The sequence below is a fragment of the Patella vulgata genome, chromosome 3 (assembly GCF_932274485.2).
Source record: "Patella vulgata chromosome 3, xgPatVulg1.2, whole genome shotgun sequence".
NCBI lineage: Eukaryota > Metazoa > Mollusca > Gastropoda > Patellidae > Patella > Patella vulgata.
The window spans coordinates 39,851,196-39,878,136 of NC_065881.2; the positions used below are offsets into that span (position 1 = coordinate 39,851,196).

The following is a 26,941-nucleotide window of genomic DNA, read 5'->3' on the forward strand; positions in this document are numbered from 1 at the left end:
TGGGTTTTTTTTTACATCAATATCTTGGTCCTTGGCTAAGTTTGATAATGAGCATTTTCTGCTCAAGTTAAGCAGAGTGAGAAATAATTTGATTGCTAGATGCTTTATGAAAAGATGAATTTGTTAGTAATTATAGTGTCATCTATTTATTTCAGTGCAGACAAAAACTCATGAATCTCTAGATACCTTACGAGAAATAAAGTCACAGGCAGAAGGTAGCCACCATGACTACTGTGCAACAACAATAAATGAAGGTCCAATTCAAGAATTAAAACAAATAACTTTAATGCATATTCCAAGTTCTTTAACTCAGAAAGCCAAAGAAAACTTTAACAGACTAATTACAGAATTAATGAGAGGTAAATATACCATGACTTCTGTTTTTAGGAGTTGACATGTTTGTTGTTCAGGTGTGTTTAAGATGGTGATAGATCTATCTATCTATCTATCTATCTATCTATCTATAATATAAAGCCTCAGCTCCATACCTGCCTTCAAGAAGGGTTTAATTCACAATCTGGCTTATCATGACCATCTGAAAGGGTCAATATAAAATTGCTTGATTCTCTTAAAAATAGCGGTTTAAAGTAGAATATACTGGTATGTGTATGTAATAAACTACAACCCCTCAACATCACTGTTGGATTATTGAACAGTTAAACAGATAAATTTCAGAAAGTACAAAATATGAGGATTACTTAAAGAGGCTATAAAACTATTCTTTAAACTTTTAGATTTATATTTATTGATAGAAACCCTTCCTATTTACATTATTGTTGTTTTTATACTGTAGGTAAATGTAAGAAAGTCCTAGCTAGTTTATTGTTTACTTGTCCCTGGTATGAGGCTAGTCAGAAAGAACGTGGAGAAAAGGCCAGGCATAATGTGTTAATAATTGTATACCTATGTTATGATCATCAAGCTATAACTCCAGCTAATATACATAATCAAAAACTAGGAGAAATTATTGATAAGGTAAGCATATACTAATATACAAAATAATTTTATAAGTTTATATTTATTTATTTGATAAGCTGCCATTTCATCATTTGTTTTATGGTTACTGGTTGCTGAAATGATTTCTACAGTGGGGACTTGGTGATCTGACTTGCTATTAAATTAAGTGATAAACAAATGAGTATCTACCAGGGTTCTTAATCCATTTTGAAATGAACCGGCCACGGGTAGGCCTAACGAATAGTTGTCTTTTCAACAACAAAGATGTTGGTTTATGTTTATGCATACTCTATTCACAACAGTAATTGCATAATTCATCAATTGCATAATGTATTTGGGATAATAATAGCTGAAACTCCGAATAAACAAGACCTTTGTAATTGCATACTTGCATTCATACATCGCTATAATATCGACTTTTATAGTCATATTATTATTTCAGCAACTTGCATTGCATATTCCTACTTTTGCTTTCATCCAATTAAACGGAAGTCATAAATTAGTAAAAAGAAAAACTACAAGTACATACAAATGGTTTTTAAATTATTTTATTCGTAAGCACATGTTAATATATATATAAAAATAACAAAGTACCGTATATAAATAACAAAGTAGCACAAATTAATTTCCGTGTATAGTCAGAACTTGGAAATATGTCGTGATTCAGATTAGTTTATTTTTAGTGTTACCCGTATACAATTTTGTTCTGTCATTGTCTTTCTTTGCTGCGCATGTATGATCGTCAGATTTAATATGGTCTTTTATTGCCGATAATTTGAAATTAACAGAGCCACTTACAAATTTATTTTTATGATTGTGCTTCTGGCAGACCTGGAATTGGTAAAATAATAGGCTATTACTTAATATATGGGTCAGTAGGTTATTACCTGACTTACTTTACGTTAACATAATTACCTGACTAATAAAATAAGTAATAATTAATAGCTTACGAGACAAAACAGTTTCTGTGAATCTTTGTCGAACGAAAGCCATTTGAAAGTAGTTAACCATTCGGATCTGAAATATCTTCTGGCCTTCGACTTCGGTTGACCTATATTTGACATGGGAGGATCTCCGGCTTTTGGAACTTCCATTGACGACGTGCATGCTTGAAGTTCAAGGTCAACGCCGCCATCACTATCTTCAGCTAAATCTCGTTTACGTTTCCTGCTGTCATTCTGCGAGGTGTTCAAGTATTTCAACATTGTGTTTGATAGAAATGAATGAACAGAAATTGTATTATATACATTCTTTTACTTGGCATGATTACCTCAATTAAGTTGTTTTATTTATGAAATGAGCCGAAGGTATTCATTACAATGATTGACTCTTTGATGGGTTTCTTAATCGACGAGTAATAATTAACTCTTTGGAATCGTCCGAAAGTAGATTGATTGATAATACCATATTGGCCGGTTCATTGTTTTACCAATCGGCCTGATAATTAATTCTTTGTAAATCGGCCGAAAGTAGATTGATTTGTGATACCTTAGTGGCCGGTTCATTGTATTACCAATCATCTAGATTAAAGATCAATTGGCCAAAGTCGACAAAAAACAGCCGATTAAGATCCCTGGTATCTACAATATACTAAACCTCTCTGATTTAGGTAAAAAAAACAGTATTGAATTGGGTTGATTATCTCCATTAGTGATGATGGGCTAAGCTATATTCAGTATAAAAGTTTTTTGTTTTTAACCGTTAAACAGAAGTGAGCTTGTTTACTTAATTTTAATTTCATTTTTAGCTTATTGTGTTGACAGTGGAACACATGAATGGTTATATTTACCAGTAAACCCTATTACAAAGACAGAATTGTCATCTTACAAATCAAAAATGAATGCGTAAAATATAAAAACACATAAAATCAGTTTTATTTTTAACCCAATTTAAAGTTTAGGACTTTGTTTGAATTCCTGTAATATGCACAATGCAGTTATTTACTGTTATATTATTGCTTGAATTTTTTTCTATGTTATTAAAGATCATATTGTTGAATGTTTTCAGGGTTGGTGTTGTATTGTAGAATTATCTCATATGTGTAGATTTTTAGTTAGTGGCAGAACAAAATATATTGAAATTCTTAACTATGATCCAGATGGTCAAATATATGAAAGTGAAGAATGGATTGAATTAAAACAATCTCTACAATCTTACCAGTTAATGGGTAAATAACTTTACTTGTCAGTAAATCCATATAATAATATCAGATCTTTGGTAGGCATGTTAGTTGGATGATGAATGTTCTATCGCTGGCTCCCTAGAGTATTGTAAGGGGGCAGGGGGGCATTGTGGCATAGGGCACTGTCTCACTCACTGATCAAAAAGTCCCAGATTACATTTTGACATGCAAAGAATAGATATATTTTTCTATTTTAATTATTGCAAAGAATAATATTTTACAGTATAAAGATTTTTTTTAATATTTACCTATGGACTGGTCACGATTTAGCTGCCATGAATGTATGTTTTGTTGTCTGGCAATCTGTTTTTTATTCAGTCCGACCTGATCCAATAAACACCTTGCTTGCTGGTTGATGTTTAAAATTTGCTTTCACAATATTATTAAGCAGACAGTGAACATCTATTACATTTAATTTTCAGGATTGCAATCATTTATAGAAGCTGGTTTCGGACAGGCTGTTGGAGGAGTTGCCAAGAAAACAAAATGTGGAATAATGAAATTAAGGGAAGGTGCCACATTCTTTGAAATTTGTGAATCATTTAGGTAACACATTATTCTTTTAAAGATACATTATGGGAGATTTTTATAGAGAGCTGGCCATTCTTGCTATAACAGTTCAAAAGTAGATGATGAAAGAATAATATATTGAAAAATTCAGTCAAATTACTTTATTCTGAACATAGTTATCATCGTTGTAATATTTGCCTAGAAATGGTAGCGAAATGTGTCTCCACCTACATATCTCGATTATCAAGGAAAGTTTTCAATGGCATACGGAAACGCTTTACAGCGGCCTCGCTAAGTACACTCTATCGTTTAGCCTCGATCTAACTGACGTATTTTCATCAGGTTACCCCTTATTTGATTTAATCAATTGGTGAAATCCTATTTAAATCCGAGCTGTAGCCGAGCCATCCGTGGGTCTACAGAGTTGATTTTGGTCTTGTTGTTTAAATAAAGATCGAATTTATAATTTCTATAACATCTGAAGCCTAAATTAAGACTTGCAATAATCAGATTTAGCTCTTGCATAATGCATGTTTAATTGACATATACCATATTTTTTGGGGTATAAGTCCATACTTTTTTCTGCCGAATACTCTGCTTCGACTTTAATACAGATGAAGGTAAAAATATGACCATCTTGAAATATTTTTTTTTCAATAGCCATCGCTCCACGATGCCGCATGCACTATCGTTTAAAAAAAAACCTACTTATTACACTATTCCAATCAAAATATTTGTAGACATTTGTTAGTTTGTTTATTTCTTTACTTAAATACATACCCCTTCAAAATATTATCATCAACCCAATAATATGCCATCTCAATAGAATCTTTTCTGCAACATTCGTCACAATTGGCATGATTCCTTTTCTTGTAAAATCTTGCGAGATTTCTACTTTTAGTTTTCAGTTAAATTAACCAATCATACTATTCTGCGTAGTTTTATTCCATTTTCAGTAACATACTTTATAACCACGTTTGATTAGAGGCAGAGCCTGCATTGTCTTATATTTATCGTATATAATGAAATAAAAACTGGTTCAAATAAACCAATATTAATCAAGTTAGTCCTACATTTATAAACTGATTATTTTACATTAATTAATATTATGGGCCAATTTTTCTTGACTACACCAGCACAGTATTAGACTAGTATAACAGTCCCAAAACTCGATAATAGATTGCTACTGTGGAGTTGAAAAACATTTGCCTTATAATTTTTTATATACCAGTAAAATATGGCGATTCGACTTATACTCCAAATCGACTTATATCCCGTAAAATACGGTATTTATTAATGATAATTTAGTATACTCATAAATGTGAACATGTTATTGTATTGAATAGTGTGTAAACTCTTGAAATCAGTAGTTATTATTTTAATCCATGGTGTTTATTAAGATATCATTAGTTATTACTCTAATCCAAGGTGTTTATTAAGAAATCATTAGTTATTACTTTAATCCATGGTGTTTATTTAGAAATCAGTAGTTGCTACTATAATCCATGGTGTTTATTGAGAAATCAGTAGTTACTACTTTAATCCATGGTGTTAATTTAGAAATCAGTAGTTACTAATTTAATTTGTGGTAGAACTGGGCAACACAGAAATAAAAACCGTCAAAAATACTGTCTTCAGAAAGATATTGAAAATCTAATCATATTTTTCTGAATGATATTTAGCATAAATATTGAAAATACGTTTTATTTGCATGTTATTTACCATATTTTATTGTTTAATGATGATTAAATAGCAATAAATAATATTAGAAACCCCTGAGTGTTCATTCCATGAAGTTAGCAAACGCCGTTAGAGCTTTGTTTACACCATGTGACTTCTCGCTCGCTTTTTCCACCCGACCGGTACTGTTAGAATCATCTCTGCTCCTGTTCAATTTTCTATGTATCTTGATGAATTATGTATTCTTATGCTTTGATTTTTCAAGGAATCATTGATTTTCTTACTGAAATATATTTCAATATGACAGAAATATAAATAATGCCAACTAAACTACCGGGCAAAAGAAAGTTGACACTCTGTGTACATTTTCCATAAAAAATCCAGAGACAGTTTTGATTTAAATGATGAATATTTTATTGAGAGGAATAAGTTTCTGATGACTGAAGCTAAAAATAACAATAGTGTACTGGCCACAAGTTAGTGTTAAAGCTCAATGGGGTCTAGATAAATAATTACACAGAGGATGCAAATTGAAGTGTTCTTGTATTGTAAATATAAAATTCATTTTCAAAAAGACATACGCTTGAGTTAGAAAATTACTATCATCGAATAGTAGCTATTAAAATGCACAGACCGGATAGACAAACAAGATCTTTTTTATAATGGTTTTACCCATTTTATGTCCCCTTTATATGTAAATAATCTTAATTAAATCAACTTGGCAATAATATCATAATTAATGTACATGTATGAGACGTTAAAATTATTAGCAAGTCTTCGTGGCTAGATCTATATTTGAACCTGATCGTTTGTTTGGAAATGTTATATTTTGTATTTCTATTTTCAGATTATTACATAATTTATATAATTTGATACATGGAAGATGTATAGTAAAATCCATAGACCCTACACAATTACCAGAAAAAGCAAATAATGCTTTGACTAAATTAATTGGTTTATATCAGGTAAATAAATTGTTTTTAGTATGTAAACAAGAAGCTCAAATTCATAACGGAGAAATAGAAAATATACTCAGCCAAATTAAAATCTTGACACTCAGGATTTTTGGGACTAGATTTTTAATATTTGGTTTAAGGCAACTATTTTAGTGTTATGTTGTGCACAGACGACCTTGACATCAACAGAAAGCACGAAAGTCCTTGACATTGATAACGTTCGTGATGTCACAGTACCCCCCAAAATGAAATTCACTGACTTGGAGAACAATCGGAATATAGTGTTTAGTAACAGTTGTGGCCTCCCCTAGCGTCTCGTACTGCCAGACAACGTCTTCTCATGGATCTCAGAACATTAGTAAACACTACCTGAGGAAGACGTCGCCACTGCTCAGCAAGAGCATGTTGAAGGTCCTGCAACGTCAGTGGTGGATTCACTTGCTGACGAACACGTCGACCCAGTTCGTCCTAGATGTGTTCAATAGGATTAAGGTCGGGGCTAAGCGACGGCCAATCCAGGACTTGGCATTTCTTAAAAAATTCTGGGTAGCAATTGCTGTATGGGGTCGAGCATTGTCTTGTTGAAACGTTAGTCCAGGCCCATGTCTCTGCATAAACGGAAGAAGAACAGGTTGCAAAATCTGATCCCTGTACTGGACAGCATTTAAGTTCCCTTGGACAACAACAAGAGGAGAACGTCCATGTGCACAAAAAGAACCCCAAACCATGACGCTGCCGCCACCAAATCGGTCAACTTCTCTGACGCATACTTGAGCGTAACGTTCACCTCGTCTTTGGTACACTCGGGCCCTGCCATCGGCAAATCTCAAAGTGAATCGAGATTCCTCACTAAAGACAACCGAATTCCACTGTCTTTGAGTAAATCTTACTTGTCTTGTGGCCCACACAAGTCGGATACGGCGATGAAGAGGTGTCAATATTGGTCCATTATAGGGCCTCAGAGGTCGAAGACCAGCAGCCTGCAAGCGATTTCGAACAGTTTGTGCAGTTACCCTTCCACCAAACATCTCTCTACTTGTGAAGGTTGCAGTGACAAATCTGTTTCTAAGATGACGTAATCGTATTGCTTGATCTTCCTGGAGTGACGTCACACGTGGCGCTCCCGCCCTTGGGCGGTCGGCAATAGTTCCAGTTTGAAGCACTCTCATTCTAAGATTAATTATTGTCTGGCGTGAACAATTAAAGGCTCTTGCAACAGTGACCACAGACTGACCAGCATAGAGCCTACCTATAGCACGTAGACGTTCTACATTTGAAAGGCGCGGCATTTTCTAACAAAGATGAAAATAACAATTTTAATTTGTTTTTCCAGTTCAAGTTACGTGTGCGTGTTCAGTTTAAGCAAACTTGCATCGATTGACCTCACAAGTTTGTGTTTGCACGTGTTTTTCATGTTTTTCATCTTTATATGCTCAAAAATCACGTGATCCACGTGACTTTACAATTTTATGAAATTAAAGGCTTCTTACTTCTTACTATCGTTAGAAACACTTTGAAATTTATTTGACTTACCAGAAAAAATTTTTTGTTGAAATTCATCAGTGTCAAGTTTTTAATTTGGCTGAGTATATAAGTTGTTAGTACCAGCCATTAGCTATGACATTAACCCTTAGACTGATATTAGTGTGCAGTTGTGATTTGATGAAGAGAATACAGAAATGCAAGATTCCCAGAAAAATTATCCTTCCTAGCATGACACACATGACCATGTTTGTTTTATAAAGTGACCGATGTATTGTCTTAAAAGATGTCTATTCCTTTCTTATTGGAAGATTTCTTATACCAGTAATAAGGGGAATAATTTTATTCACTAGAATCCTGATGGTACAAAACAAGGTCTCTTTGATCTGTTAATGTCATGGAAAGATGAGATACAGGAAGAATTAAAAGGAAAATCATCATTTACTAATCTACCAGAAGTTGAAACTATATTATGTAACTGGAAGAAGAAAACCAGACTCCAAGGAAAAGAACTTATCCCATTTACGTGTAAGAATTATACACTGTTTGTATCTGTAGCATCTGTCAATTCTACATTTGTTCATGTTTTACGTCCATATTTTAAAAACTTACATTCCCCATAGTCCTACTTGCTCCAGGAGTTAAAACAAACATTTGCAATTTGGAAGTCTTTACCGGTTGGTAATTTTCGAGTTGATATGATTAGCTTGTACAGTTACATCGTTGATATTCAAGTTTACCATGACATAAAGATGGGTTAATTTGTACATACCCTAATTGAAATGTGGTCGTATATTGTCGTCTGTTGGTTCATCATTCACAAGTCTAGATATTAAAGTTAACATCCAATTGACTTGAAATTTATAAAGAGTGTTTATGTTCATGAGATGAAGAAGCCCATCAGTCATTTCTCAAAAATTATTTTCAGAGTTATTGCCCTTGACCCTTTTGAAAAATCTTGTGGAACCTTTAGAGGCTAAGGTTGTGTGTTTCCGTTCATGAGACAAAAAAGCCAACAATTATCGATATTTGAACAGCTAAAGTATTTGCAGTGTTACTGCCCCCTAATTGAATGATAGTTGATAAATAGTTTTTATCTAATTATTCAATTGAGTACAGTTCTCATCTGATATCACATAATTTTCAAAAATACATGTAGTTAAAGGGGTATTCAGATAAGTCTATGCTTGTTTTGCTTGATGTTTTTAATTATGACTCTACTTTGTCCGTATCGCCGATTTCAAATGACAATATTGCTTGTACTCTATAACTATAAATTTCTATTATCAATTCATTTTCATAAAAGTTCTTGCAAATTATGTTTTTATAGATAATGTTCCTGTATGTGATATCTGTGTCTAGTTTAGACCAGATTCATACATTTTTTGCCCTCATGTTTTTAAAAAGTAATCGTAACTGTGATTTTTGTCCCCCGCCTTTCGAAGAAAGCTGGGGACTATTAAAATGGGTTCGTCTGTCTGTCCGTCCGTTCGTCTGTCTGTCTGTCCGGCACAGTTTTTGGGACACAATAACTCTCTTTCTAATTGAGCTAGAATGTTTAAATTTGGTGTAGGTGTTTATTAGGTCAATACCTTGATGGAGTTCGAAGATGAGCATTTTCCACTTAGGGTAAGCAGAGATAAGCAATTTGATTGGTTGATGCTTTGGGACACGGTAACTTTAGTTCTAATTATGTGAGAGTGATGAAACTTGGTGTATAGTTTCATTACATCAATAAATTGACTAAGTTCGATAAGGAGCATTTTCTGCTCAGGGTAAGCAGAGCGATAAGCAATTTGATTGGCCAAGATTTTGGAACACAATAACTCTCCTACTAATTGAGCTAGAATGTTCAAACTTGGTGTAGGTGTTTATTGGGTCAATGCCTTGATGGAGTTTGATGATGAACATTGTCTACTTACGGTAGGCAGAGATAAGCAATCTGATTGGTTGATGCTTTAGGGGCACGATAAATTCGGTTATAATGAAGTGAGAGTGATGAAACTCTGAATATAGATTCATTATATCATTACCTTGACTAAGTTCGATTATGCGAATATTCTGCCTGGGCTTAGGAGCGATAAGCAATTTGATTGGTCAAGACTTTGGAACATAAAAACTCTGCTTTTAATTGAGGTAGAATGTTTAAACCTGATGTAGATGTTCATTAAGTGAATGTCCTGACTGATTTCAATGATTAACATTTCAAGCTAAAGCTAAGCAGAGCTAATCAATTTCATTGGTCGATGCTTTGGGACAAGATAATCTTGATTCTATCTGATAGAGAGTGATAAAACTTAGGGTGTAGTTTGATTGCTCGATACTTTTGAAAAAAATAGATGTGTGATTAATTAATATGTGTCATCTATTTATTTTGGGATTTCGGCGGGGGACATCAGCCTCACTGTTGGCTTGTTGTATTTAATTTACTAAGTTAGACAGGAAGTAAATTTATACAATTTTTAGTATATAGCTTTTAAGTATGAGTGTATGTGTGATTTATAATGCCTGATGCAACAAAAGTAAGTAGTAAATTCTATGGTTTGATTTGTAGATATTGAAGATGAGAAGAGTAAATTATTACAATTAATGGAGACTATTGGTGGACCAGTGATAAAATTACAACCTGAACAAGTGATACTGATAGCAAGAGCTGGTAGTCATATGTATGGTTTAGCTACATCTGATAGTGATGTAGATTATGTTGTTATATATAGAGAGATGACTGATGTATGTTACTTTATTCATTTATATACCTTAACGTTGGAATGTGGTTGTATATTGTTGTAACCACAGTCTGTCCGTCAAGCTAAAGTTTTCAATGATTTCAAATAACTACATTTAGAGTTACGTACGTAACTAACGTACGAAAATTAATTGGTGGCTAGCTTTTTTTTCGCACATATACAGTGAATGTCCATTTTGCTCAGTAATCCCAGCCAGAATTTGGCTATTTTCTAAATTTGCGTTCAAGTTTAAAATATTTGTTTTAGAACCGAAACACATTAACTATTAGTCAATCCCAACGCTAAAAACATCAACAGAATTGATTGTGTATATCTGAAATAAATAGACCCGACCGACGCACAAAATAGTGCAATATGGCGGCCTCTATGAACAACCCTCGTCATTGAAGACAACGTCAATTCTATGAGTTGTAGATGTTATTTTTGTGAAAAAACATTGGAAGATGAGAGAACATGTTGGGACTGTACGAATTATATAGTCTTTATGGGTGCAACGGACACAATGCTGAAGATAAACCTATTGTTTACAATGTTGACCTCATCCTCATGACCCATTGACCTCAATGTCATGACCTGTGATGTGTAGATCACGTCATATGGATATCATGGCTATTGACTGTGTCTGAGATACTTCTCCGCAGGTAGCGTGTCTCAGATGTTCAGAATGTTAGAGTTATTGCATTGTGTAGGCCTACTTGAAATTCATATGCAGTGTTTATGTTCATGAGACAAAGATGTCTATTGTTTTTCAATGATTTCCAATAATTATAACCTGTGATTGTTGAGAAAAATTTTGTAAATTCTCTAGAGGCTAACAATATCATCCAGAGTTTTTGTCCACAAGACGAGAGAGAGAGAGAGAAAGAGAGAAATGGGGTTTAACGTCCACTCAACACAAACTAGGTCATTTCCGGACTAACATATGGGTTAATTTTATTTCAATAATTCGCTTGCGCATAGGGTCTTTAGCAGTGGGAGGAAACCGGAGGACCCGGAAGAAAACCCACGAGGTTGGACAGGCGACCCTACTCCTTGTCACCACAAGACGAAGTTATCGCCCAATTACTTGTACATGATTTGTTTATGTTTATATTACTAATAACTGGACTCCACGTCAAACTTTATTGATTTCTGATAATTACTTCATGGGTTGTTGCTCGTTATCAGTTTTTATACGCCCACGGTGGCTAGGTGGGTTAGACGCTGGCTCGCTAGCCTGGAGGTCGGGTGTTCGATCCCTGCATTGGCCGAGAAAGTTCATCGGGATTTTCCGACGTGGTTTCCCCTTGTCAGTGGTGCAGAACGGAGGGCCTGGCAAGGACAGCTGTCTAGTCCTTCGGATGAGACGAAAAACCGAGGTCCCGTGTATAGATTGGAATGCACGTAAAAGATCCCTTGGCAGTTGGAATTCGATATAAAAGTAGGCGATAGTGCCGCTGCCCGGGCAAAATTTCCCTCATAGCACACTGTATGGCGTATGCCCGTCTTTATTAGCCCAGTATAGGAGCAGAACAGTAGGACATTAAACCCCATTTCATTTCATTTCTGTCCGTCCAGATGTCCGTCTGTCTGTCCACAATTTGTTTGTAGACACTCTACAGGTCACAATTTTTATCCAATTTTGACGAAACTTGAAATATAGGTCTGTCTCCCAAAGATCTCGGTTCCTGTCGATATTCGCATGTATCGGACCATAACTTCAAGGATTATGGCCCCTGATTGTACGAAAAATCACAGTTTTAGCTTGTGGACACTCTAGAGGTCACAATTTTTTTCTGATTTTGATGAAACTTGAAATGCATGTTTAGGATCCAAACATCTTGTTTCCTTTCGATAATTGCGCATATTGGGTCGTAACTTCCTGAATTATGGCCCCTAATTGTACAAAAAATCGTACTTTTAACTTGTGGTCCCTATATAGGTAACAATTTTGATCCAATTTAAAAAAAATGTTTTAGTATATCACCGTTACACCCTAATGATGGTTGAGTTTGAATATTGTGAAAATCGGACCAAAACTGTCGGACAAAATGGCCGCCCCTTGTACGCAAATAGTGTGAACATCTGGTATATCAAGGTCGTGGACCTCCTAGAGGTCATAATTTTGATTCGATTTTTAGGAAACTTGAAATGCATGTTTATAACCCAAAGATCTTGGTTCCTTTCAATATTCGCGCATATCAGATCATAACTTCCTGAATCATGGCCCTTGATTGTACGGAAAATCGTGTTTTGAGCTTGTGGTCCCTCTAGAGGTCACAATTTTTATCTGATTTAAAAAAAAAACGTGTGAATATATCACAGTTCTACACTATGATGTTTGAGTTAGAATTTCGTGAAAATCGGACACAAATTGTACACAAATAGTGTAAAACTATGGTATATCAAGGTTGTGGACCCTCTAGAGGCCATAGTTTTTATTAAATTTGGATGAAACTTTAAATATATGTTTTTATCATAAAGATCTTCGTTTCTTTTGATAATCACAGATATCCGAATGTAACTCCTGGATTATGGCCCCTGATTGGTCGAAAAATCGCATTTTTAGCTTGTGGATTCTCTAGAGGTCACAATTTTTTTTCCGATTTTAATAACCGTTTAGATATATCACCATTCCACCATATTGAAGGTTGAATTGGAATTTCGGGAAAATCGAAATGAAACTGCCTGACAAAATGGCTGCTCTTTCTACTCAAATTGTGTATAAGTATGAAATACAAAGGTTATGGACCCTCTAGCAGTCACAATTTTTATCCAATTTTGATGAAACTTAAAACATATCTTTATATTCCAAAAATCTAACTTTCTAGATTATGGCCCCTGATTGTACAAAAAAATCCTTTTTGTTTTTAGCTTGTTCTTTATCCATCTCTTGCGTATCATGCCTGGCAGCTGCTGGTTAGTGTCTTGTAATTGCTCCTATTACCTGCCAAAAAATAAGACTAAGCTGTTGTGTACATGTTTCGTTGCCTGGCAACCTATCTTCTTATTAGAACAAACAAAGCAGCATATGGTGTGCTTAAGCTTTTGGTGATGAGAAATAATTGTCTCACAAGCATTAATCTACTTCTTGCTTATTGATAGCCAAGCAATTGCTGCAAGTTAAAAAAAAAAAAGCTTGAAAACTTTAGTCAAAAGAGCATACACAAGCATATGTCTGTGGGATAGGAGACATAATATACAACCAAAAAATGTTTGGTAGGTGTATGAAAATTAAGCACTATACATAATTGATAGAAAACCAGAATTATTTCTGAAATAAAATGTCGGAAGGGAACAGTAGGACGTTAAACCATCAAAACCAATTACTAAACTTGAATCTGTATTGGCACACATGTCCCCAAATATTGTTGGGCATCAAATTTGAATTTTAAATATTGGTTGTATTTTTTATAGAGGTATATTGGTTCATGTAAAAAGATCCCAGAATGTTTCGAGAATCGAGGACCTTCCAAAAAAGTTGAATATGGTGCTTATGAAGCTAGATTATTTTGTGAGATGGTTTTAAAGGGAAGTGTTGTGATATTAGAGGTATTGACAATATTTTCATGGTTTATGTACAGGTAACCGTCTGTTTAAACTATCCTTCAAGCAATTTCAAGAGCCATTTTATCTTTTTGTGTGGTTACCTTTTGACATTATCAGAGATCTATCTTTATTTGATTAAATAAATTTTTAAACAAAGATTTATAAATACAGTGGACTCTGTCAAATCCAACATTGTACGGGATCGTTACAATATGTTGGATTACACAGAGTGTCGGAATACTCAGTTTTCTCAAAACCGGAAGTATTATTATAATGTAGCTTCGAATCCCCAGAATGTTATTGCCTTTAAAAATGATAAACCTTTCTGTACATTCAAAATTTTATTACATTAATTTTTATTTCATTTAACATGCGTAGGCATTTTGAATAAGCCAAGTCTGTTTTTAATTGATCGTCTTCATCGTTTTCAGTTAATTTATCTTCGTCATCGTCTTTAGTTGATCACACACTTGTCTTTGGTGTCATGTGTTCATTGATAATCGGGGGATCACGTGGCTAAGTGGGTAAGACGCTAGCTCGCTAGCCTGGAGGTCGGGTGTTCGATCCCTGCATTGGCCGAGAAAGTTCATCCAGATTTTCCGGCGTGGTTCTCCCTTGTCAGTGATGCAGGACGGAGGGGCTGACAAGGAAAGCTGTCTAGTCGTTCGGACGGGACGAAAAACCGAGGTCCCGTGTACACATTGGCGTGCACGTAAAAGATCCCTTGGCAGTTGGAATTCGATATAAGAGTAGGCCGTAGTGCCGCTGTCCGGGCAAAATTTCCCTCATAGCACACTGTATGGCGTATGCCCGTCTTCATTAGCCCAGGTTAGGAGCAGAACAGTAGGACGTTAAACTCCATTTCATTTCATTTCATTTCATTCATTGATAATCTGTCGTTCTATGTCCAGGTCGTCGTCACACGGTTCGTATAGATCTGTAGGGTGAACAAACTTAGGTATTTAAGTTCAATCCGCATGTGCAACGAACGTTTCCAACAGGTGCTAGGAATATTTTTACGACTGTGAATAATTTGTGGGAAAATTTGTGGGTATTCTTGAGTATTTGTCACAACAAGAGATTATAAATTTATCAAAGTAATCAAAAAAAACCTACGCGAGCAAGCTTTAATCTCACCGATAATTGATTGGTGATTGCTTGTTAATCTTTTGTGGCTTCACACCCACCAATTGAAGGCCGGATTATACCGTGTTGATTCAATGGAAATCATGTGACGGCTGATTGATGTAAATTGGAATATTCTGAGTACGAATTACTCATTTGATTTTTTGGCTGAAATAATATTGAAATAAATCGGGACATGAAAATGATGTCGGATTTCACAGAGTGCCGGAGTATTGAGAGGTCGGATGTGACAGAGTCCACTGACTGTAGTTTCAATCGTATTGCATGTCAGTGTATTCACATCATTATCATACTTTATTTTTATTCTTACAGCTTATATTTGCTGATGGCCATGAGTATACTAGTCCAGCTTGGAAGGTATTAATTTACATATTAACTCATTTTTATATGCCACAGTAGTAATGTGGTCATATATTGTTCTTTTTCCCATTTTCCCGTCCGTTTGTCCGCAGCCCACAATGTTGTGTAAAAACACTACAGATTACATCAATGATCATGCAGTCTTTTTATACGCCCACATTGAAATGTGGTCGTATATTGTTGTCGCCCCCTATTGATTTTCAACGATTTTCGATAATTACTGCCAGAGTTATAGCCCTTGATCACTTCAAAAAATCTTGTGGACACACTAGAGGTCAAAGTTAATATCCGATTGACTTTAAATATATACACAGTGTTTAAGGTCATGAGACGAAGAAGCCTATTGATTTTCAGCAATTTCCGATAATTTTTGCCAGAGTTATGGCCCTTGATCACTTTGAAAAATTTTGTGGATGCTCTAGAGGTCAAAGTTAATATCCGTTTGACTTTAAATTTATACACAGTGTTTAAGGTCATGAGACGAAGAAACCTATTGGTTTTCAGCAATTTACGATAATTTTTGCCAGAGTTATGGCCCTTGATCACTTTGAAAAATCTTGTGGATGCTCTAGAGGCGAAAGTTAATATCCGATTGATTTTAAATTGATACACAGTGTTTAAGGTCATGAGACAAAGAATCCTATTGATTGTCAGCGATTTCCGATAATTTTTGCCAGAGTTATGGCCCTTGATCACTTTGAAAAATCTTGTGGATGCTCTAGAGGCTAAAGTTAATATCCGATTGACTTCAGATTGATACACAAAGTTTAAGGTCTTGAGACGAGCAAGTATAAGCTTATTGATTTTCAATGAATCTTTATGACTTGAACAGCTAAAGTTTCGTATACTAAACGTTAGCATGGGACAGAACAAATTCTAATGAGTTGTTACTCTTAATTAGATTTTAATGTATTATAAATGTTTCATTACCGAAAAAAGTAAAAATATGCGACAACTCTTGTTGACTGCCCGAACGATATAGCTGCTGCGGGCGTATGTTTCGTTGCCTGGCAACCTATCTTTATAATATGTTGTTTACATTAAGATCACTAAAACGAAGAAGCATATTGAATTTCAACAATCGTCGTAAATTACTACTAGAGTCACTTTTTATAACCTTGTGAATCTGTATGAAATTTATATACAGTGTTTATGTTCATGAGACGTTGAAGCCCTTTGAATTCCAAAAGTTATTGCCCTTGATTATGTCATGGAACCTTGTTAACATGCCAATGATATTATACAATTTATACATTTTGCCTTGTGCACTGATCAAACGACTTGGCTGCTGTGGGCATATGTTAAGTTGCTTAGCATCCTCTTTGGTTTGTTCTTAGTAGTTAGCCAAGGAACTATGGAAACTAAAATCTCGTTTTATATCTTGTGCATTTGCATCTCCCATCAGTGTAAAATAAATGTGTGATACAAAGTTTACAAATATATTTTGTTACTGAACATTATTGTGTGGTAAAACTGCATCTTTTATATTTATTTCATTTCTCCAGGGATGTAGAATCATTTTTACTCCTATATTTTTGTCTCATTTTGTAGGCCTTGGCATCACATAAGATGAAGTTTGTTACAGAAAGAGGGATACATCAGTATTTAGGTTTGATAAAGAACAACTTTAATATGATAGAGAGTAAAAAATATATCAATACCAAACGAGACAGAAAACTATTTTACCAGGTAATTATCACTTATTGATGTATAATTAATATAAAACACAAATTTATATGGAAAACAATCACTGGGTTTATTTCACACTATTGATGTATACAAACTTTTAATGGTAGAACACTTTGATTTGAATATTTCTTCCCTCAAAGTATGATAAATTGCATAATAAGTTCACAATATTGAATTAAATAAGTTAAATATAACAGATTCTATCACTTGTGCATTACTCCATTACTGACACATTTCTGGGTAATGCCAGCTTTTAATTATCCATCTTTCTTCAAGTGTAATAAATATCAAATATGTTTCCTTTGAAGTATCTTGAAGGATATAATATTTTTAGTTACAAATATATATTTTCTAACAATTTGTTGTCGAATCATTTGTTATGTATTTAGATAAATCTAGATCAACACTTTATTTTGACCTAAATCAATTTTCTTTGGGATCTGGGGAGATCCACAGTGACTCAGTGAGTAAGTCATTGGCTCGCTAGCCAGGGGATCCCGTGTTCGATCAGGGTTTTCCAGCATGAAATGAAATGAAATGAAATGGCGTTTAACGTCCTACTGTTCTGCTCCTAAACTAGGCTAATGAAGACGGGCATACGCCATACAGTGTGCTATGAGGGAAATTTTGCCCGGGCAGCGGCACTATCGCCTACTCTTATATCGAATTCCAACTGCCAAGGGATCTTTTACGTGCATTCCAATGTTTACACGGGACCATGCTTCCACCTTGTCAGTGCTGCAGGACAGGGCTTGGCAAGGGACAACATAGTCATTTGGATGGGATGAAAAACCAAGGTCCTGTGTACACATTGGCATGCACGTAAAAGATCCCTTGGCAGTTGGAATTTGATAGAAGAGTATGCCGTAGCGCCGCTGTCCAAGAAAAATTTATCTCATAGCACACTGTATGGAGCAGAACAGTAGGACATTTAACCCCATTTCATTTTCTTTGAGATCTGGATATAGTGGGCCATAGAATTCATTTCTACAAGATTCAAAAAAAAAAAAAATGTTACTTGTTCTCATTTTCTAACAATTTTCTTTTATTTTTACAGATATTTCACAAAATTGACAGTGTAGCATACATGATACGAGAAAAATCACCACCAGTACTATGTCAGGGAGATATTAGAGACTATATATTACGAATCAGACAAGAACCATTAGTAGTAAGTGACAATCTACCTATTTGGGGACAATTTCACATTAAAATAATGATTAGAATTCTTCCTTTCATCATAAGTAAACTTTTTGTAATCTTTTAATATTTGTTTTGATGAGAAGAAAACAAACATCAGCTATTTGGATGGATTCATATCACAAGATACCTGAGCAGTAAGTTGTAATTGCTGCCGTGATAAAATTGTAAATTTAAAATGAAAAGGTAGAACAGTGATAAGGAATTGAACTCCATTTGTTGTAGTTTAATAGCTTTTAGAACTTTAATTAATAGTCTTCATGTCTTGATGTACCTTTAACATACAAATACAAATTGCACATACTGTGTAATGTAGATATTGATAGAATAAAAGGAAGTGGGACTGGAGCCAAAAAAGATACCATGTGGTTGTCTATCAATTAAGTGCTAGAAGTTTTGAGTTTTAGTACTCTCATCAGTATCTTTGATTCGTCAGCAACTACAGGATTTTTTTTCTTACTATGTCCTAATCCTTTTTATACATCCACATTGAAATGTGGTCGTATATTGTCGTCGCCCCCGTCTGTCCGGCCGGCTGGCAATTGTGGACTTTAAATTTATACACAGCGTTTAAGGTCATGAGACGAAGAAGCCTATTTATTTTCAGCGATTTCCATTAATTACTGCCAGAGTTATGGCCCTTGATCACTTTGAAACATCTTGTGGACGCTCTAGAGGCTAAAGTTAATATCCGATTGACTTTAAATTTATACACAGTGTTTAAGGTCTTGAGATGAACAAGTATATTGATTTACAATGAATTTTGCTAACTTGAACAGCTAAATCCATAATATTAAATGTTTCGTATACTAAACGTTAGCATGGGGCAGAACTTTATAAAAACCAAACAAATTCTAATGGTTTTCTGATAATTACTTAATAAGTTGTTGATCTTAATCAGATTTTAGTGTATTATAGATGTTTCATTACCGACAATAAAAAAATATGCAACAACTCTTGTTGACTGCTTTGACCACTTAGCTGCTGTGGGCGTATGTTTCATTGCCTGGCAACCTATCTTTATTCTACTTGCCAATAACTGGATCATCTAAAGATGGCTCAATTATTAGCTGTCCTAGTATAGTATATATATATATACACTAAATTCCAAATTGAGGATAAACTCCTTAATAGTATAATTGAATGACAAAATCTAAGTACCAGTAGTAGCAAAAAATAATCTCTATTTCCTTCTATAGATATCAGTATGTTAAATATTTATTTTAGGGTGATTTAGAAAGAGAGAATCTACTAGAAGAAGCTATAAGAAGGTATAAAAATTTGCGACAAGCTTTGGTAGATAGAAACAGTCGACTAAAAGAAAAAACAGACTTTAGATTTCTGGCTTCATGGTTGACATCAGTCCGAGGCATACCTGACTAATTTTGTATGGAATTAAAAGCGAATGTTTTGTTTAACCATCACATTAAAAGTATTATTAAAATATTAAACAATCTGACTTTTAAGAGATGAATTTTATTGAAGAAGTCATGAGTTAACAACATTTTTTATAATACAAAACCCTATGCGTCATTTAGCGCTATAGGAATCCCATGCAAACTACAAATCTCCAATAGGAATATCAGCTTAAAAATGGTTCAATTCTGTTCAATATTTACAAAGTTATGTTAAATTGAAATTTCATCATTCTTTGATGTTCAAGACGCTGCCATCTTTTATCAGTATCAGAGAAAACTGATGGGCCTAATATAAATCTGATTAAATCCAAGCCGGGAGATTATCTAGCCTTGGTATATTGATTTTGTTTTTTTAATTAAATGTTAAATAATATATCTGAGTACATATTTAGCCTGTATGAAGCCGTGAGAAATTTGATATTTTTAAAGTTACAATTTCATACTTTCTAAGAAAGTCAAAACATAATTATTTCTATGTCTTTTGTTCAATAGATTGTCAACTCACTATTATACGATCATAGGTTATCTTTCTGACACTTAAACATCTTCACACCGGAAATAATAACATAATTACCTCCCAATTACCTCCCTTGTTTTCCTATTCCCCACCATGATAGCTATCTTCAAACGTTTGAATTTGAAGTTGAAAATGATATTTTTGCCAATTTCTCAACTGGCAATAGTGAAGTATAGGATTATTCTTTAACACGGTAGGACTGTTTATAGATATCATTTATTTTTGAGCTTTATTTTAAAGGAGCTAAGTCTCTAACACAATATCATCTAAAGTCTTACACATTGAAAATACGAATTATTTGTCAATTCAAATCAACATTGATGTTGTGATCTTACCAGGAAAAGGCAGGCTTCTGATATCCAATATTTAAGACAAAATAAACATTTTACCATTGGTACACGAATCGTGTACCATAGTGCATTTTAGCGTCATTTGCAACAAGTGACCAGAAAGAACGAGGTAAGGCATATTTAACTGGAGAGACTGCTCAATAGAAATTGCTATAGGGTTGAGACACATGTCATATTTCGCTGCACATGACTGATTTGAAAGTAGAGTCAAAACGGAAACAATTGAATGTAAATCAGTTTATATACAATCAGATTACATTATTATATGCGTTTCGACCCATTTGGGTCAATTTCTAGGTCCCAAATATTAGCGATTTAGCTCCTTTAATACATTTTAAAAATATAACTTAAAAATATGAAATTGTAACTTTAACGAAATTTCAAATGGTGCATCAGGACTTCGGCTTTTACATTTTTAAGGACATTCCAATAGAACATGTTATGAGAATTACTGAGACAAATGCTGAAATGTGTGTGTCAGAAGTAAAAAGAGAAAATATGTTCATGTACTAAACTAGGGTCTTGAGTGAAAGTTTTTGTATTTCTTAGAAACCATTCATCAATTTTTTGTTTGATGTTTGTAGAAACATATTGTTTGCATTGATATTTCAAAAATCAATGATTGTGTCTTCATCTATACTAATATTTGTGACTGTCGTTTGTCTGTCTGTCTGTCTGTCTGTTCGGGCTTGGCGGCTACACTAGGTCTGCCCCGAGTCTGAAATTTGGGGTATAGGGATAGCTCGGATCGGGGAGTAACATAGGCCAGGTGGCGTTAAGCTACCACTTCCGGTTTTGGAGTTATGACCCCCGAGCGAAGCCGGTCTGTTCGGGGTTGGCAGCTACACTAGGTCTGCCCCGAGTCTGAAATTTGGGGTATAGGGGTATCTCGGACCGGGGAGTAACATAGTCCAGGTGGCGTTAGTCTACTACTTCCGGTTTCGGAGTTATGACCCCCGTGCGAAGCCGGGTATCCTGCTGGTAAAAATATAAAAATTGTATTTGTAAACATAAATGTTTGTCAATTTATAGGAATGTCAGTTTATAGGAATCCCCATTAATTAATCAGTAAGTAAAATAGAATTGTTTACTAATGGTAATCACTTACTGAAATATAAACTAGACATGCAGTGTTGACATTGGACTAAATGTCTGGTGATCAAATCCTGGTATTGGGATGTAACAAGGATTGTGTTTCTGGTTGAGAAGAAACCCATTGTTTCAGACACATTGTGATAATCCCTTGATAGTTAAAATGTAGCTGTTAAGGTAAAGTTTCCCTTTCTTGTAGAGCACATATAAGTTTATAAAATAAAACATAACATTTAATTGAATCAGAATGATTAAATTGTTGTGTTCATCAGGCATTCAACATTCTGAAATATTATATGCAAAGGTTCACACATGGTGATATATAATTAGTTTGTTTTCCCGCCGTTCGAAGTAAGCAGGGCACTATTAAAATGGGTCCGTCAGTCTGTCTGTTACAATTTTTGGGACACAATAACTCTCCTTCTAATTTAGCTAGAATGGTGTAGGTATTTATTAGATGAATGCCTTGATGAGATTGAAGGTGAGCATTTTCTGCTTAGGCTAAGCAGAGATAAGAAATTTGATTGGTTGAGGCTTTGGGACACGATAACTTAGGTTCTAATTAAGTGAGATTGATGAAACTTGGTGTATAGTTTTGTTATATCAATACCTTGACTAAGCTTGATAATGAGCATTTTCTGCTCAGGGTAAGCAGAGCGATAAGCAATTTGATTGGAAACAACTTTGGAGCTCAGTGGTGAAACTTTGTGTATAGTTTCATTATAGCAATACCTTGATTAAATTCAATGATGAGCATTTTCTGCTTAGACTATGTAAATACTTCAATTTGATTGGTCGAGACTTTGGAACACAATAACTCTCCTTCTAATGGAGCTAGAATGTTCAAACTTGGTGTTCGGTCATACGCATTTTCCACTGAGGCTAAGCAGAGATAAACAATTTGATTGGTTGAGACTTTGGAACACGATAACTTTTGATTCTAATTCGGTGAGAGCGATGAGTATAGATTCATTATAATATCAATACCTTGACTAAGGCTAAGTAGCGATAAGCAATTTGATTGGTCAGGACATAACAACTCTGCTTTTGATTGCAGTAGAATGTTTAAACTTAGTGTAGATGATCATTACCTTGCGATATCTTTTATGTCTTTTAAGACTCCATAAAGAAATTCTCATCCACAGTGGCACTTTCCCGTGATCTCGATTGCCACACGAAAATTGCCAGTGCTTACTATGAAGCTATGTGCTAATAGTCACGCACGCCATAAACTGAAGTTAGCTATGTCTTTTTACGAGTGATTTAACTGTCAGTGTAATTTTAAAATACTGATTTTATGAAGAAGAAAATGGTGTTTTGACATCACCACAAGTACATGTATTATTATTTCGAACGCCTTTCTTTCATATTACTGGCGTGAGTTTGAAGCTTGTATGGATCGGCAAGCTTTTATTCTTTCATATTACGAAAACACATAATTTTGTAGGAATATTACTGACATAAATTTGAATAATACCATACGGGAATTAAATATGAAAAATGGCGAGGTGTTCCTATTTTTATTACGCACGGATATGAATATTTTGTTGACATTTTAAAAAGAAGAAAACGATGTTCTAACATCACAAACTATTCTTTTTTCGGAAGTTCTGCATTCATTTGCAGACATAGGCGTACGAGCTGGGGGGGGGGGGGCCCCCCCCCCCCCATTCTGGGCACCAAATGCTGGGAAAATTTGGGCACACAATTGTATTTTGTAAAAGTTGTGTAAAAAAAGATATTGTGTTCTTGAATGTGTCCAATTTAACAGCGAATTTATTATTATTATGTAACATACTAAGAACCTAACTACATGTTTTGGGCACCAACCACCACCACCCCCCCAGTCAAAAATTTCCCCGTACGCCTATGTTTGCAGACACATAATTTTGAAGGAATATTAGGGTTAGTGAATTTGATGCCGAAGCTGAATCGACAAGCTTTCATTCAGTGTATAACGAAAATGCTTAATTTTGTAGGAATGTTACTGACATAAATTTGAATACCGTACGGGAATTAAAGAGGCTAAATCGCTAATATTTGGGACCTAGAAATTGACACAAATGGGTCGCAACGCATACAATAATGTAATATGAATGTATATAAACTGATTTACATTCAATCGTTTCTGTTTTACTGTAATTTCTATTACGTTTGGCGAAATACACCAGAAGTCTCAATTGAATGGCAATCTCTAGCGTCTGGTTATTCCAGTCTACACCGATAGTATTTATTGCGCATGCTCTCCAGATAAGAATATGACGTCACGGTTTGACATGACTTGTGGAATATGCTTAGCCTCGTTTTTCGAGTCCCTTATTACAAGTGGCGCTGAACCGCATTAATGTACACGATTCGTGTACCAATGGTAAAGTGTTTATTTTGTCTTAAATATTGGATATCAGAAGCCCATCTTTTCCCGGTAAGATCACAACATCAATGTTGGATGATATTGAGTTAGAGACTTAGCTACTTTAAATATGAAAAATAGCGAGGTTCACCTATTTTTATTACGTACAGGATTTGAATATTTTGTTGACATGTAATTTTTAATTCACTACCCGGTACTTCAAAACCTTGACTGAGTATCGTGAACATTTTCTGCTTAGACTTAGCATAGTAAAACTGTTTGATTGCTCAATGGTTTTCATAAAGATAAATGTGCTAATGTGTCATTAGGGATGGGACAATAATATAAGTTTGTAAACGCCAGGTATTTCCTAATGCCAAATTGGCTGAAAAAAAAGAATCTGAAAGAATTTTTCTCGAAAATTTAATTTTTATGGTGGTGCACTGCCATTTTTCAAAATGGCAACCAAAATTGATGGAAAAAATGAAAATGTCTATATATTATGTTAGGATAACGGTATACATAGCTTTCATTGTGTCTAACATGGGTTTTTTGAAGTCACGAAATCAAATATGGACACAAACAATAATAAAATGAAGTGTGGTTTAACGTCCTACTGTTCTGCTCCGAATGGGATAATGAAGACAAAATTTGGCAAAAAATGGAAATTATGACGTTTTGGCCACCATCTTGGATTTCGCCATCGGCCATCTTGAATTGCCCGCCATCTTGAATTATTGAAATTAATTTTCGGGCCATTATTTGATTTCAGCGACTCTGAGAACCCCATGTTCGGTACCATACAAGCCATATCCTATCTAGATTTCCCACAATAGTGGAAAATTTGTGACATTTTTACCGCCATCTTGGATTTTTGAAATTATTTTTAGTGCCCATATCTGATTTCGGCGACCCCCAAAATCCCATGTTAGACACAATGAAAGCTATGTTTACCGTGATCCGGACACAATAGATAGGAATTTTCATTTTTTCCATCAATTTTGGAGGCCATTTTGAAAAATGGCACTGCACCACCATAAAAATAATTATTTTTTCAAAAATTCTTCCATATTCATTTTTTGAAGCCCTTTTTGCATTAGAAAACATCTGGCGTTTTATTGAGTTTCTAAATAATTGATTATTGTCCCATCCCTAGTGTCATCTGTTTTTTTGGGGTATAGCCCTGGGGGACATCAGCCTCACTGTTGGCTTGTTATGTTATATGTTGTCCTATAAACATGTGTGATTTAGTGTTAATGTTTGTATTATAAGAAACTGATAAGATTGGAAGAAGTCTGTGATATTGATAATGCTTTTGTGTATGTTTTGATATATTTTTAATTTAAAAACATGTTTTAATTGTTTTCTGCAAATTAATGTTTTATGTATATTTAAAGAGTAGTTGTGATCAATTCATTAAACTATTGCACATGTATTCACTTGTTCTGTCACAAGCATGGTCCAGCAATACCGGTATGTCAAATTTTGCCTTTGTCTTTCCCAAACTAGAAAAAAAAGTTCCAAAAAAGTTATTGCTCTTGAACTGAACAAAAATAGCTTTTGACAACAACAAGTTTTAATCTCAACATACTTCATCAAATATCTTTAGAGTTTTATCCCTTGAATGAAAAAAATAGGTAAAAAAAAAAATCAATCTAATCAAAATGAACATAAACATGGTGTATAAATGTAAAGTCCATCGAATGATACCTTTTGGGTTCTCATAATTTTCTGCATTATCACTGGCCATAACTCTGAATATGAAATTGCTGAAAATCAAAATGTTTCTTCGTCTGATAAACAAAAGTCTTTAGAGCATCCACAAAATTTATCTTAGTAATCAAGGGCAGTAACTCAATTGTAAATCAATGGAATTCTCCAAGTCTAGAGCAATTCACAGAAGTGTCAACAATATACAACATTTCAATTTGTGATTTTAAAAGTAAAACATGACATCTTGATTTAATTGAATTTGTAGATATTCACTTTACTCCATTCACTTACTATATTCTAATGGTTGCTTTCATTGTGAAAAGGTAAGACCCCACACTAGAACTAGTCCTTTTTTGACTGCTACCATGTCTGTTACCTGGGTGTATATTTCATGGTGGCTACTCATTTGTCTTATGATACATGTATGTGTGATTTAATAGTCAAGAGCAAGACATTAAGTAATATATTGATACTGCACAAGGACATTAGTCTGAATGATGTTTCAATATATTACACAATGTCTTGCTTGAGACTATTAAACATCTTAAAATACAGACACTTTCCTGCACGTGCATTTCAATAAAAACGTCACACAAGTCCAATATCTCATCTAGTATAAAATAATGTGTACGATTGGGGCATTGAAATGGAATGCCAGCATCAAAGGATATAAAATGTAAATCAGTATGTAATAATCATTATTTTATTATAACATAAACAATATTTAAATTACAAAGTTAAATTTATTATTTTATTTTATTTCTTATACAAGTCAAGAAGATAACACCCTCTTTGTTATTTCCTTGACCATGACTAAAATCTTCAGAATATAATCTTGCCATTGGAGTATTCTGGTTTTGGATTATCATCTACATATTTTTGTAAATATGTACACGATAACTTTAATTGGACGTCTTCTTTCATAAAATGCTCAATAGCTTCCTGAAAACCAAATAAACAGATTACAGACCTGGTCCTGTAAACATATGTATTTAACACATATGCTTTGAAAAAATGATCTGGTTATATACAATGTCTCTTAAATTTCACAACCAATGAAAATA

The 26,941-nt window shown here is 34.3% G+C and overlaps 1 protein-coding gene across 2 annotated transcripts in view; it reads left to right on the plus strand.

Annotated features, from left to right (window-relative positions):
• LOC126814540 (uncharacterized) overlaps positions 1-19,903 on the plus strand; it is a 28,871-nt gene extending 8,968 nt beyond the window's left edge. For both annotated transcript variants that reach the window (XM_050539763.2, XM_050539764.1), the window contains 12 exons: positions 156-359; positions 794-975; positions 2,965-3,124; positions 3,562-3,685; positions 6,177-6,294; positions 8,121-8,295; positions 10,322-10,497; positions 13,911-14,045; positions 15,501-15,545; positions 17,100-17,237; positions 18,295-18,408; positions 19,665-19,903. In XM_050539763.2, the coding sequence (XP_050395720.1) occupies positions 156-359; positions 794-975; positions 2,965-3,124; positions 3,562-3,685; positions 6,177-6,294; positions 8,121-8,295; positions 10,322-10,497; positions 13,911-14,045; positions 15,501-15,545; positions 17,100-17,237; positions 18,295-18,408; positions 19,665-19,820 (1,727 nt within the window). In that variant the 3' untranslated portion in view covers positions 19,821-19,903. The remainder of the gene's footprint in view (positions 1-155; positions 360-793; positions 976-2,964; positions 3,125-3,561; positions 3,686-6,176; positions 6,295-8,120; positions 8,296-10,321; positions 10,498-13,910; positions 14,046-15,500; positions 15,546-17,099; positions 17,238-18,294; positions 18,409-19,664) is intronic.
• Positions 19,904-26,941: the final 7,038 nt, after the last annotated feature.